At 49.9% G+C, this 13,322-nt stretch overlaps 1 protein-coding gene across 5 annotated transcripts in view; it reads right to left on the bottom strand.

The window, feature by feature from the left end:
• Positions 1–13,322, bottom strand: part of ZDHHC3 (zinc finger DHHC-type palmitoyltransferase 3) — a 53,227-nt gene that overhangs the window by 18,219 nt on the left and 21,686 nt on the right. For all 5 annotated transcript variants that reach the window (XM_065885353.1, XM_065885348.1, XM_065885351.1 and 2 more), the window contains 3 exons: positions 7,686–7,810; positions 758–854; positions 14–95 (listed from right to left, as the gene is read on the bottom strand). In XM_065885353.1, the coding sequence (XP_065741425.1) occupies positions 14–95; positions 758–854; positions 7,686–7,810 (304 nt within the window). The remainder of the gene's footprint in view (positions 1–13; positions 96–757; positions 855–7,685; positions 7,811–13,322) is intronic.

Below are 13,322 nucleotides of genomic sequence, written 5' to 3'. Positions count from 1 at the left end.
GGCACATACTCACTTGTCCAGTCTTCTTCAAAGCAATGCAGGAAGTGGAATCCCACCATGATGAGGGCGTGCAAGGAAATGAGAGCTATGTACATCTGAAACAGGAAAGCAGTGCAGACGCCATTGTTGTGAGAACCTTCTGGCCGTGACGGCTCCCGGGACGGGGTGCTCAGAACCTCCCATTCAGGAACACTTAGGCTGAGGGCTGAGCAGGAGGGGGACCAGAGAGGCACCTGGTGATTTCTCCACTGGTTCCCCGCCCCCAGCCCTGGGTCTGAGGTGAGCGGCCATTCACTGGGAGCGTGTGGGACAAGAACAGAAACAAGCACGTGTCACCAGGTGTGACCTGGGCTGCCCTGGGGGCTCCAGGCCAGCTGCTGCTCCTCACTTGAAAGGTCAGGGCGGTGACTGCCATTGGCCCCTCCAGCCCTCAGGCTAGATACACTCCGCCTACCTGCAGCTGAGGGAGGGTTGCCGCCTTCTTTAGCTACTTAGGTCGGACACCAGGCATAGAGGCCCAGAACACGGCCCTTGCTTATAGCTAATCAACTTGAGTCAGTTTTCTAGATGCTCAAGTGAAGGGCACAGGAACGGGCACTTGTAGAACCAAGGAGAGCTCTGGCAGAAAGGCGGAGGTCTGCGTGGCCAGGCACTCTTCTGAACAGCAGCAAAGAACACTGTGAGTGCTGACAATTCGAAGGAACAGAGCTCTCCATTGCTTCACAGAGGGCGGGGCAGAATTCGGAAGCTGACTTACTGTAAACAGGACGAAGTACTTCTGGTTGTTCTCGCCAACACAGTTATTGACCCAGGGACAGTGGTGGTCCATCTTCCGAATGCACCGCTTACAAACACTGAAAGAGCCGTAAGGCAGATCTTTAGGGTGGTCCTCAAGGAGGCGGGAGGGTCGAGGGGACTCAAAACCCATGCTCCTGCACCACTCCTGGCAAGTGGCCTCTAGGGCGCCACCCAATGTTTTGCTGCATGTGTGTTGCAAGGGGCTTGGAAGGCAGGGCCAGGACCTCCAGGGTCACAATCATTCCAAACAAGGGGACAGTAATCCACCTCCAAGGCCTCTTATCTTGTTTCACATAAAAACAGGCGGGAACTGACATGGCTGAGAAAGAGACTGCTCTCCTGAGGTAACAGTGGGCTGAAAATGTGGTTTACTGAAAGGACAGAAAGAAGCAGCACTTTCAAAAACTTGACAGGATGAGATGGGATACAGCTGCTCCTAATTTCCCCCCAAAGACCAAAAACCTGACCAGGGAACCTCCCAGGCTGCGGCTGATGAGAGAGAGCACTAGAAGAGTTCAGAGTGGGGTCACGAGCAGTGCGTCACATGGCGGCAGGAAGTCCCCCTCTAAGGACCTTGCAGCTCTAAGATAATATCCACTTAGCCCAAAACAGCAGAAAAGTCATTTGAGCTTAAGTGTTGATCAGAAATCCCACTAATTTGCAAATTACTAACTTGTTACTGGGATAATTTTTGGACTGAGACTGTTTGAAGCTTTGTTATTTGATAGCAAATGCCTTCCCCACCCCTTTTTGGACCATACAAGTAAGAATCTGAAACAAGAGCACAAGGCTAATGGGACCTCAAAAGCAACTACTCCCAAAGCTCAAGTTCAGGAAGACCGATTTGCCAATAGATGGGCTCATTAAAAATTGTTTCTTGGGGCTTCCCTGGTGGTGCAGTGGTTCAGAGTCCGCCTGCCGATGCAGGGGACACGGGTTTGTGCCCCGGTCCGGGAAGATCCCACATGCCGCGGAGCGGCTGGGCCCGTGAGCCACGGCCGCTGAGCCTGTGCTCCGCAACGGGAGAGGCCACAACAGTGAGAGGCCCGCGTACCGCAAAAAAAAAAAAAATTGTTTCATTCTCAATTCATTAAAATAGCTTCCCTAACATTTATCTTGGGGGCAGTATTTGTTCAAAACAGTTTGAAATACTATAAATACAAGCTTGGAAATAATAGAATTATATATATATTTGACAGTCCCTTAGTTTACACCAGCTTTTCTTTCTAGTAGTTTCCATAACCAACTTTATCTCAGGTTCTTACTAAGGTGGGCTATGGTGGGTGGACCCTGGGGGAAGCGTTGGCTCAGGGGCCTGCTGAAGAGAAGGCTGCCTCATGCTCACACACAGTGCTCGCTGAGCTCTGGCTGACCCACAGACAGGGCAGGGATGGCGCAGAAGGAGCTGTTCTGGGCATGGAGGCGAGCTGTTCCCAGACCGCAGGCCGGGAAGCACAGACCACTCTGAAGGAGGGCTCACTTGCACCCCAAGGGGGAGGCGTGGGCTTTTCTAAGCATGGCATGAGCTCTGGTGGCAAGCAGACCTGGGTACCCCCCTGCCCCCCACAGGACGTGAGTACCGTTATAAGAGAAAGTGAGAACAGATGCTGGCTCAGACGAGTGGTGGGGTCATTCTGGTCTCCACCCTTGTTCTTCCCACAGCTTCAAGGGGTCATGATAACACAGGCATATGGGGAATGGGCACATTTCAGAGATGCTGAACCAGCTCCAGAAATCTCCTTGGGAGCCAGAAAGGCGGGGTAAGAAAAGGACGCATGAAAGGGGCGTGGAGGGCAATAAAGAGAAAGCCAGGTACCAGCAACTCCATTACTTGATCAATCAACTCACTCTCTCTCTCTCTCTCTCTCTCTCTCTCTCTCTGTGTATGTTACCGATTTGAATGAATGAATGAAAGAATAGGTAACACTTGTTCCCAGTGTACAATCTTGAAAGTACAGACAAGTAGGCAGTAAAGCTCCCTGCATTCTGGGCCTCAGCCAACACATTCCCACCATGGAACCACCCCCGTAGCCCATGTCTTGTATGTCCTTCCTCAGATCTGGGGTTTCTTAATCCCCTCCCTGTCTGGGCAGCTCCTGAGGGTAACCACCTCCCTGCTCTGGACTCTTGAGCAGTTTTTCTTCCACTTGTACTTCTTTGTAAAAGGGGTTTCAGGTGGGTGCTCTGAGGCAGTGTTTGCTCAGCCGCAGAGAGGTGCCAAGTGGCCTGACATCCTCTGAAAGCTGTCTAAGAGATTAAGCAAATCTGTCCCTTGCTCTCCCCTCCCAGCCTCTCTGAAGAGGCCAGGTGTGAACCCTAGGAAGCTGGGTTTCACAATGGGCTAAGTTTCACTGGGCAGCCAAATTAGAACACTACTCATTCTTCTAGAAGTAGGCAGGAGTACAGCCCACTGAGGGTTGCAAAAGTTGTCCAGAGGGTTGGTCTCTGAGTTTCCTATTTGCAAAGACAGGAAATGCCAAGATGGCGCCTCTCCCTCCGGCTTACAGAGTTGTTCAGAAGCGGGCTCCTGGGGCAGGTGGTAGTGCACGTGGGTGGTGGAGGTCCATCCATGTATGTGGCTGGAGGCGCTGTTTAGAGGCTAACTGACCCACGGCTCACAAAACACCCAGCCTGAATGGCTCTGGGGCTGGGGCCTGGAGAGCACCAAGGGCAAGGCCTGGTCCCTCAGTGGGCCAAGTGAAGGGTGCTCCAGGCCCAGGGGGTGACTGCCCACACCTGCCTGGCTATTTCATCTCAGGCACCAGCCCTCAAGGGGAGGAAGAAAAAAAGTGAGCCTTCCACAACCCCTGACACCCCACTGGGAATCAGGCACCTCAGAGTCAGTCTTCTTCCCAGTTCCCACAGCACAGTGGGCTCACTGGTATCCCCTCCCCAGACACAGCAGGGCAGCTCAAGCACAGCAACCAGGGAAGGCTCCCAGAGGGCCCTTTCTCCACTCTTGCATCCTGGCGAAATCCACCTTCCCTGGGGCTCCTGCCTGCACTCCTCTCTTGTACCAACTCCAGTGTCTCCTGTGTGAGACGCTGTGGACACAGACATGTCCTAAGCATTCAATGGCAGCTGCTAAAAAAGACCAAATGTCCTCAATGGAGGTATTTGGGGTATTCCTACCTTCAGGGTTTCCCAGGCCCCTCCCGTTTTTTTTTGTTGGTTTGTTTTTTTAATTTATTTTTGGCTGTGCGCGAGCTTTCTCTAGTTGCGGCAAGTAGGGGCTATTTGCTGCGGCGCACGGGCTTCTCATTGCGGTGGCTTCTCTTGTTGCGGATCACGGACTCTAGGTGCGTGGGCTTCAGTAGTTGTGGCATGCAGGCTTCAGTAGTTGTGGCACACAGGCTCAGTAGTTGTGGCTCGCGGGCTCTAGAGCACAGGGTCAGCAGTTGTGGCGCATGGGCTTAGCTGCTCCGCAGCATGTGGAATCTTCCCGGACCAGGGCTTGAACCCATGTCCCCTGCACTGGCAGGAGGATTCTTAACCACTGCACCACCAAGGAAGTCTCCCCACCGGCCCCCGCCTTTTAAAATCCTGGTTTTACAAGAGGGAGGATGCTTCTCTCCTTTTCCTCCAGGTTCCCTACCATTTTCAGTCCCCAGAGCACTTCCTTCGCAAGCTTGGAAGAGCCCAACAAGCTCACCGGATTGTGTGTATTCAGGTTCCCTGGGGCTCATGCTCCCTCCTCTCCAGGGAGGTACAAGGGCCCTTCCTTGGCACTCAGCCCCCAAGGAGCAGGCTGAGGTCCTCTTGCCCACCCTAAGTGATGGCCCTGTGACTCTCCCTACAGCAGCACCCACCAAACTGTATCACGGCAGACAAGTGCATCTGCCCTGCCTGGGCGGGAGGCCCCTGGGTCAGGGCCATGTCCCATCCACCACTACAGCCCACAGCCAAACCTGGGGCCCCGCTTAGCAAGGGTTGGAGGAGTGAAGGCTCTGACACTATAGATGGGGAACTGGGCTCCACCACCTCAGGCTGGGATGCCACAGTAGAGGAAGAGAAAAAATCATAGCGAGGAGGTACCAAGGGGACCATGCTCCCCATATAGGTTTTCATCTCACACCTCATTCACTATGATTAAAATTATAAGCAAAAAAGGCATCTATAACATCCTGGCCCCAGCTCAGACAATGTGGGGTAAGGCAGTGTCCAAACAGGGTAAGGCCAGAGGAAAGAACACTTCTCTCAGATCACCACTTTGGGCTCTGGGCAAAGAAACTTAGCTTCTCCAAACCACCCTCTGTAGAACTAGCCCTGCTCTCTCAGGGTTAGAGATGATGTGTGTAAAATGCTTTAAAACCAATGCTAGTGCAATATAAATTTATCAGTAACTGATAAACAAGCTGGCAGGGGCCCTAAGCAGTCCCCAACTGTCTCATCTCAGTGTGTGTGTGTTTGTTGGGAGGTGGGGAGGGGTGTGAGGCTTTGCCAAGGTCAGAGGTCTCCACCGCCTGTGCAAGAAGAACCTAACACATAAGCCTAACACCTTGGCTGTCTCCGTTAGCATGACCCACCCACCCCAAGGATTTCCACAGGCTTCCATGATCCTCAACGCCAGGATGAAAGGAGCCTGCTTTGTAAGGAAGACCCAGCCACGTATCACCAGGCTGGAAGGAACACCTACAGGTGCAAGGTCAGGGAATATTTGTGGTACCCATCAGAGCTCAGGGAAAAGAGTTTTAAATTCCATGACACTACTGGGAGGAGAGGAAGCAAAGAGCTGGGCACAGACACAGGCCCCTTCACCTGAGCAGGAAGACTGACACCAACTTTCTCTAGCAGGGCAGCAGGCCCCTTGGCTCACCCAGTCACAAAGCCAGCTCTGTTTGGTGTGCTGGGGATTCTGCTTATCTAAAACCATGGGTCCCCAGATGGCCTGGGCCACCACAAGCCATCACAAAGAAGCAGGTGTCAGCATACATTTCCTGACACAGGAACAGGCGATGCACAGGCATCCTCACTCAAGTTCATCTGAATCAGCAGCTCTTGTTTTGCTCAAGCTGATTTATTAGTGCTCAAGAATACCTCCCTTGGATCATCCTGGGGAGAGAGGTGAGGAGGAGGCGGTGAGGAAAATGCCAGGTGGTGGAGGCTGCCAAGGGCTCAGGGACGAAAGAGAAAAGAACCACTGTGGTCACCCAAGTTCTTTCTATAAAGTTCACACTTCCCTGTTTCTGGTCCAGCCTATGTAAACCCAGCACATCCCCAACGCTCACACATTCCTCCATTAACAGATAGATATTCATACTTAATCCTCACAAGCTAAGGAGGAACAACCCATTTTACAAAGGAGAAAGCTGAGGCTCTGAGAGATGTGGTGCCTGGCCCACAGTCCCCAGTGTGGCAGGGACAGCGCTGCCTTTCCAATGCTGACCTCTCCAACTTCAAGGCAGGAGCCCGCTCCACCACACTGGAGGAATGTGCCCGGAGGAATCACATCACCCAGGGGATGAGAAGAGCTGGGTTCCCGAGCCTCGGGGTGGTAGGAAAAGGCTAGACTGATGCCTCCATCTCAGGCACAAGAAGAAAGCATTGAATTAGTTTCTAATACAGATTTCAGAAACAAGATGACCCAGACACAGAAAACCCCACAGGAGATGGCAGTTCCCATGGTCCCTGCCCAAGCTCCTTGGCCCTCACCCTTGAGAAGTGGCAACTAGCTGGGGAGGTCTCCAGATCGCTCTCTCCGACAGACAGAAAAAGATACAGAAAAATATGCATATGGTTATACCAAGTTACACAAGTCATCCCAAACTAGAGTTCTAGTGGAAAGAGCCCCAGACTCGGAGCCAGACACACCAGGAACCAATCCTGTCTCTCGTAGTCACCGGCTGTGTGACCTTGGAGCAGCCACTTTACCGCCTTGAGCCTTAATTCCTCATCTAGGGAGGGTCATGCCTATGGCAGAGCTATCTCTGGGGGTGACCATGGGGATGACGATGATGAGACAGGGTGGGCTGAGGTGCCTGAGACACAGCAGGTATTGGGAGCTGACCATGGCATCTGGATGTTGAGACCGACTGCCCTCCTCCAAAAGGTGGGCAGTGCGGCCCGCACAGAAAAGCCACCTTTCAGCCGCTCGGACCTCGCACAAAACCCAGATGCTTCCACAGCCTCAGGACGATGATATCTCCTGACATCAGGAGCCAGTTCATTCCTCCACAGCCCCTCGCCACCCCGAACACAAGCTGGTGTGAAAAAGGGACTAAGTGACGGGTTCGTTATTTCTGTAATTTAGCATTTAAAGTTCTCGTCATGATAAAGTGCAATATTTAGCTGGAAGTTTTTTTTTGTCAAGGAGACTCAAAACAACACAGAAATCTGAAAACCAAAAGGGAAAAACCACCACAGATAAAACAGGGAAATGGCTTTTTTGGCTGAACTCTACAACTGTCAGACCTCTAGAAGTTTTGTTTTAAAGAAAAGTCTTTCTTTTCTTTCAAGGACAACCCCCTCATTTCCCTATAAAATTTAAGTGAAATTGCACCTGCCCCTTAAATGCGTCAGGGGCTAGACATTCACAGAATGATTTCCTAGAGCTTTGTCTCACGTGCCCTTAATAAAGTAATAAAGCTGTGCGGCAGGAAGAGCAGGACTCCCCTCCATTTCACAGATTGGGAGACAAGGGTGGAGACAAGCAAGGGCCTGGGCAGGGCCCTCTGGCAAGTGTGGCAAAGCCTAGTGTCCTGAGCCCGAACCAAACACCCTTTCCCATCCTTGCCCTCCTGTGCAGGTGGGGATGGAGAGTCAATGTGGTCACTCCGTGCCCAGAGCAGGGCACGTTCAGAAGTCCTGTTGCTGATGGCACCCGTGGAGGAAGGGCGAGGGCGGGGGCGCAGGGGGTGAGGAGGGGAGCCCAGGCGGGGGCAGTGTACCTGCAGTGGTGGGCTCGGTCAGGCTTGATGCTGCAGCATTTGGGACACTTGTACACTACCTGCCCAGGCTTCAGCTGTAAACTCTCGATGAATTCTTTAGTGGCATTTCCTTTGGGCACCGCCCCCTGTAAGAAAGAGAGGTGTCAGGGTCAGGCTAGGGGTTCCCTCAGTTCTGACATTCCACAGAGGCGATGGTCATTTGAAAGCAGCAATTCCACACATGGGGACAGGATATTTTCATCCCAACGACATGTGGGTTCTGTTCAGAGTTACGCCAATACCAATAACAAGTTATTGACAAAGAATTTCCCCAAGGAAAAGTGAATGATTTTCTACACTGGACAGTTACGTTGTTCCCGATGATCTTCTATTTTCATTTTACTAACATGGTTTTCATTGAATGCATCCTTTCCTATGTAAATATTACAGTGAGGATTTGACTCATCAACTACAATTTTGATTTACATTAGATTTCCCAGGGACAGTTTCGGTCTTTGTGAATTTTCATTGGTGAGCAACACATCTAATAGTCCAGTTTTCCCAGGTCATAATTCACAGCTCTGAATGTTATTGGGTTCTGTTTAAACTGGAATCAAGTTTTATTTTATTTTATTTTTTATCAGTACTATTGTTATGGATTGGTAATCTGTGTTTAGTTCTTATGAATCCACAAGCAACTGTAAGCCACTGCCCTAAGATATTCAAGTGCTCTCCACACCAAGATGCTGAAAACCAGATGTGACTCAGGATAATGATCACCTCTGTGGTGGTGAGGAGGCTGGGAGTGGAATGAAGTGGGGGTGGGGCATATAAAGAGGCTAACCTGTCTTTGTAACTTTTTTTTTTAATTTACAAAGCTGGGAGGCGAACACATGAGTGGTCGTCATATTATCCTTTACACCCTTTCAACTGTCTTAAGTATTTCATTAAAATTTTTTCTGAAAGTTCAAAAGAGAAGTGGAAAAAAAATACAGCCTGCAAAATACAGTCAGATGCCAGAAGAACCTATCATAGACCTTTTAAAAGCAAACAAACTTTGGTAGGCAAGGACTACCTGGTACATACAATGCCATTTATGCTATAGTCCTTGACATCAAACAGCCATAAAAGTACACGGCTATTGACATGGGAAACGTCTATGATAGACTGTTAAAGGGAAAAGTAGATTCCCAAACAGTATGTAGACTACAAACCCATTTTGGTAAAGATTACACACACACACACACACACACACACACACACACACACACACACGTACATGCCAAAGTATTAATGGTTATCTCATGTAGTAAAATCACAGGTAATTTTTAATTTATTAACTATATTTCTTAAATGTTCTAATATGAACATGTGACTTTTGCAAAAAGGAAAAAACATATTTAAAAAAACAAGCAAAAAAATATACTCAGGAAGGAGCTATGCAAAGTAGGAGTATGACCAACTTTCCCGAATTTTGTAACCGAAGTGCTATGACTTGTCTCACCTTGAGACATCTGAGGGTCCCCCCTTAAGGCCAGTGAAGGGTCAGGGACTGGAAGTCTTCACAAAGGTAAGAGAGGGCCCAGACCGCCTAGACGAGTGGATTTTTAAAAGGGGCTTGGGAAGGGTGCTGGCCCAGGCAGAGGGGAAGGTTGCAGAAAAGCCCAGAGGGTCATACTTTAAATTCTCTTTAATGTAAAAAAGTAATTGAGTTTGGGTAACTGTGTGACCTTTTGTGGATCCTGAAGCCAACAGACTGCATCTGGAAGTCACTATTGTCATGTGTACAAGAGAAATGCACTAAGGAACAGCGTTTCCCCAAGGTGATGAAGCAATAGGGCTGTTTTCCTAAATGAAGGTCGTTTTTGGTTTTTTTCAGGTCCAGTTTTTAAGGTCACCACCACCACAATTTGCTGTAAATCTCAGGAGACCCTCCCCATAAAGGGCTACAAGAGCTTTACAGAACCAACGGCAATCGGAGCTCTCATTTGGTCTCCTCATTACTGCCTCTTATTCCAGACCACAGTCAGAGACATTCAACAGCGCAACCTTCCTAAAAGTTCCTCCTCCATGTGACTCCATTTGCACAAATCTCCTGGAAGGCTCATTCCCATCCAGGCAAGACCCCACCTGCCCAGTGAGCCCATCTCGCAGAGCTAGAGACCCGCTGGGCCAGCCCCTGAGACTGAGTCCTCCCTCCCTCCCTCCCTCCCCCCTCCCTCCCTTTCTCTCTCTTTCTTTCTTTCTTTAAAAGAATAGGCTCTTCTGGGCTCATCTCCACAGATTTCAGAATTTACTAGTTCATGGTAAGGGATTTTGTTCTGTATAACTCTTGATAGACAGCTGGGAGCTGGAAGGCCTGCTGAGACATTTTTGCCACTGCTGTCACGTGTGCACTAAGAAACACCCACTACCTCCACCCCTACCCCTGTTCCTACATCTCACAGGGATGGCTTGAAGCTTCCACATTACTGCACCCCGGGAGAACAAAACATACTGATTTCTTCCTCATTTCCAAAGTAATACTTGTTCATGATTTTTAAAAATGTATAGAGAAGAGAAAATTAAAAGGGAAGAATGCACCCTCTGATTGGATCATCCAAAGATTAGTACTATTAACATTCTGGAGTATAGTTTTCCAGTCTTTTCTCCTTGTAGACTAAAAACACTTAAAACAATCTATACATCCATAAAAATGCTCATATGCTTCTAAAACATATACTTGGTCCCGCGGTGGAATCCATTTGAATCTGGGGGCAGGAGGCGTGACATAGCTCCATCAACCATTCCCCTCAGTGGCTAGCCCAAACTTCCAGTACCTTCCTCGACCTCTGCCCACTACCTTTCCTATGTCAGAGGAAACAGAGGCTGCCAGGGTAACCCCCTCCTTACACCTCCTCTCCCTCCTCCCATCCCTGGACCCACGGGGACCCACTGTCTGGAGGACGAGGGGCCCTCAGGGGCTCATACTTCTACCTCAGAGCTTTCCCTTCAGGCTCTTAGCAGACTCCATGCTCTCCTTCCTTCACAGCTAAGCTTCTCCAAGTTGTGTATACTTGCTGTCTCTGCTCACCTCTTACTGACTCTTTTTTTTTTTTTTTTTGCTGTACACGGGCCTCTCACTGTTGTGGCCTCTCCCGTTGCGGAGCACAGACTCCAGACGCGCAGGCTCAGTGGCCATGGCTCACGGGCCCAGCCACTCCGTGGCATGTGGGATCTTCCCGGACCGGGGCACAAACCCGTGTCCCCTGCATCAGCAGGTGGACTCCCAACCACTGTGCCACCAGGGAAGCCCTCACTGACTCTTTAGTTCCAGTTCTCTGGCACCTGTTGCCTCCACACCACAGAACTGCTCCCACTAGGTCAACAAGCAACTCCCTGTGGCCAAATCCAAAGGTCAGTTCCCAGCCCTCATCCTTCTTGGGTCTCCTCATGCCCACCAGTCCCTCCTCCTGTCACTCTCTTGTGACGGCTCCATGCCCTCTTGGCCTCCACCTGCCTCTAGGGCTATGCCTTTCTCACTCTCCTGCCCATCCTGGACATGGGTGATCCTTGGGGCTCCACTGCTAGCCCTCTTCCTTGTTCATCCTGCATTCCCCAGACAATCTTCCTCTATCACCAGCTACAGCTCAGACCTCTTTTGGGGATGAAGATGTTTCTACCTGGTTGTTCAAAAGACATTAAAACAAAATAAAACAAACTCCCAAAATTCAACTTCGTAGAACTGAACCCATTACTTTCTCCACAAACTGTACTTCCTATTCTCCCCTCCCTGGCCCATGAGACATCATCTACCCGGTCACCTGGGGTAGAAACCCAGTAGTCATCTCCAGCTCTTCTAACCCTCTGCCCCACACTCCCACCCACTCGACCAACTTAATATGGCCCCAAATGATGCCTTGAATCCAATGTTCTCCCCTCCATGCCACTCTCACAGCCTTAGTTGAACCCCATCATCGTGTGCCCCAGACACTAGAGTCCCCCAGGTCTTCCTGCCTCCAGTCTTTCCCCGTATCCTGCAGCCTCACCTCTATCCTTTCTCCCCACTATTTTCCAGAGTAAACTTTCTAAAATGTGAATCTGATCATGTTATTCCCCTTGCCTAAAAGCCTTCCCCGGCTCCCTAGAGCCTTCACATGGTACAGAGTCCAAGCTCCTGGGCAGGGCTCAGGCAAGGCCACCAAGATCCAGCCCTGAACCACCCTTGCAGTGTCACCTCCCTCCCCTGACAGTTCCACCCTATGGACTACCTGGAGTTTCCCAGAGGCTCTGTGCTCTCCAAGTCTTCCTCTTGTGCCCTTAGGGACCCATATTAGCACCTCCCCTCCAGCCTGTCAGGCACATCCTTGCCTCCTGCACCTACAACAAACCCACTCAGGGACCACATCCTCTGCCTTCTTTCTAATGGCCCCAGGCTACACCCAAGACGGAACCCATCACTTGGCCTTTGTGCTACCATAGCTTGTATTTGTCTTATAACACCTATCATTTAAGTATACACTGATCTCTCCTACATGACTGTAAATTCCTGGTGGACAGACACAATGTCTTTAATTTGTAGCCCAATGAATTGCCCAGGGCCCGGCATGGAACAAGTCTTCAATAAATCCAAGCTGAATAACAGTGATGATACAACAGACATTTATTGATTGCTTATATGCCAGGCACAGTTCCAAGGGCTTTACTGTACTTTGTCAATTAATTCTGACAATAAACCTATGAGGCAGAGACTATGATATTCCTCATATTATACATGAGGCAACTAAAGCAGAGAAGTTAAGCAACGTCCCAAGATCACATGACTAACAGGTGGTGGTGGCAGGATTCAGACCCAAGTCTAGAATCTATGCCTCTATCAGAAGACAACTTACATATTTTATTATTTTTTAATTTTTTAATCTTTTTGGGTGCCTTGGGTCTTTGTTGCTGCATGCGGGCTTTCTCTAGTTGTCGCGAGCAGGGACTACTCTTCATTGCAGTGCGCTGGCTTCTCATTGCAGTGGCTTCTCTTGTGGAGCATGGGCTCTAGGCGCACTCTAGAGCCCTACTGAAGCAGGCTTCAGTAGTGGGTGCGCAGGCTTCAGTAGTTGTGGCACGTGGGCTCAGTAGTTGTGGCTTGCGCGCTCTAGAGCACAGGCTCAATAGTTGTGGCACACAGGCTTAGGTGCTCCACGGCATGTGGGATCTTCCCCAACCAGGGATCAATCCCATGTCCCCTGCATTGGCGGATTCTTAACCACTGCGCCACAAGGGAAGCCCCCAACTTACGTTTCTATTCTATTAAGTGACTGAAGAGGGTTTTCTTTTTAATTGCCTTGATGCCATAATATCATTCTCCTGTGAAGAACTGTATAACTACACAAACATTAAGACTGAAATAGGCCCAAGATAACAAGGCCTGTTTCAATTAGTATCCAGGATAATACGATGATATAAAAAGGACACACTTGGAAAGGGGTGGACACAGGTTCCAAAGAAGCACCAATGATTCCATTTATTTCAGGCAACAAGTATGAAAACTTGCTTAAACTGTTTCAGGGGCCACGGGATCACGGCATGAGCACACCTGCTGGTCTAGTCAGAAACTCTCCCTCTTAATAGCTCTGCCAGGAACAGGTGACCAGCCCCAGGCCTGTGTCAAAAGGCCACCTGTCTCCT

This window comes from Phocoena phocoena, chromosome 10 (genome assembly GCF_963924675.1).
Source record: "Phocoena phocoena chromosome 10, mPhoPho1.1, whole genome shotgun sequence".
In the NCBI taxonomy this organism is placed as follows: Eukaryota; Metazoa; Chordata; class Mammalia; order Artiodactyla; family Phocoenidae; genus Phocoena; species Phocoena phocoena.
This window is presented reverse-complemented; position numbering and strand designations above follow the sequence as displayed.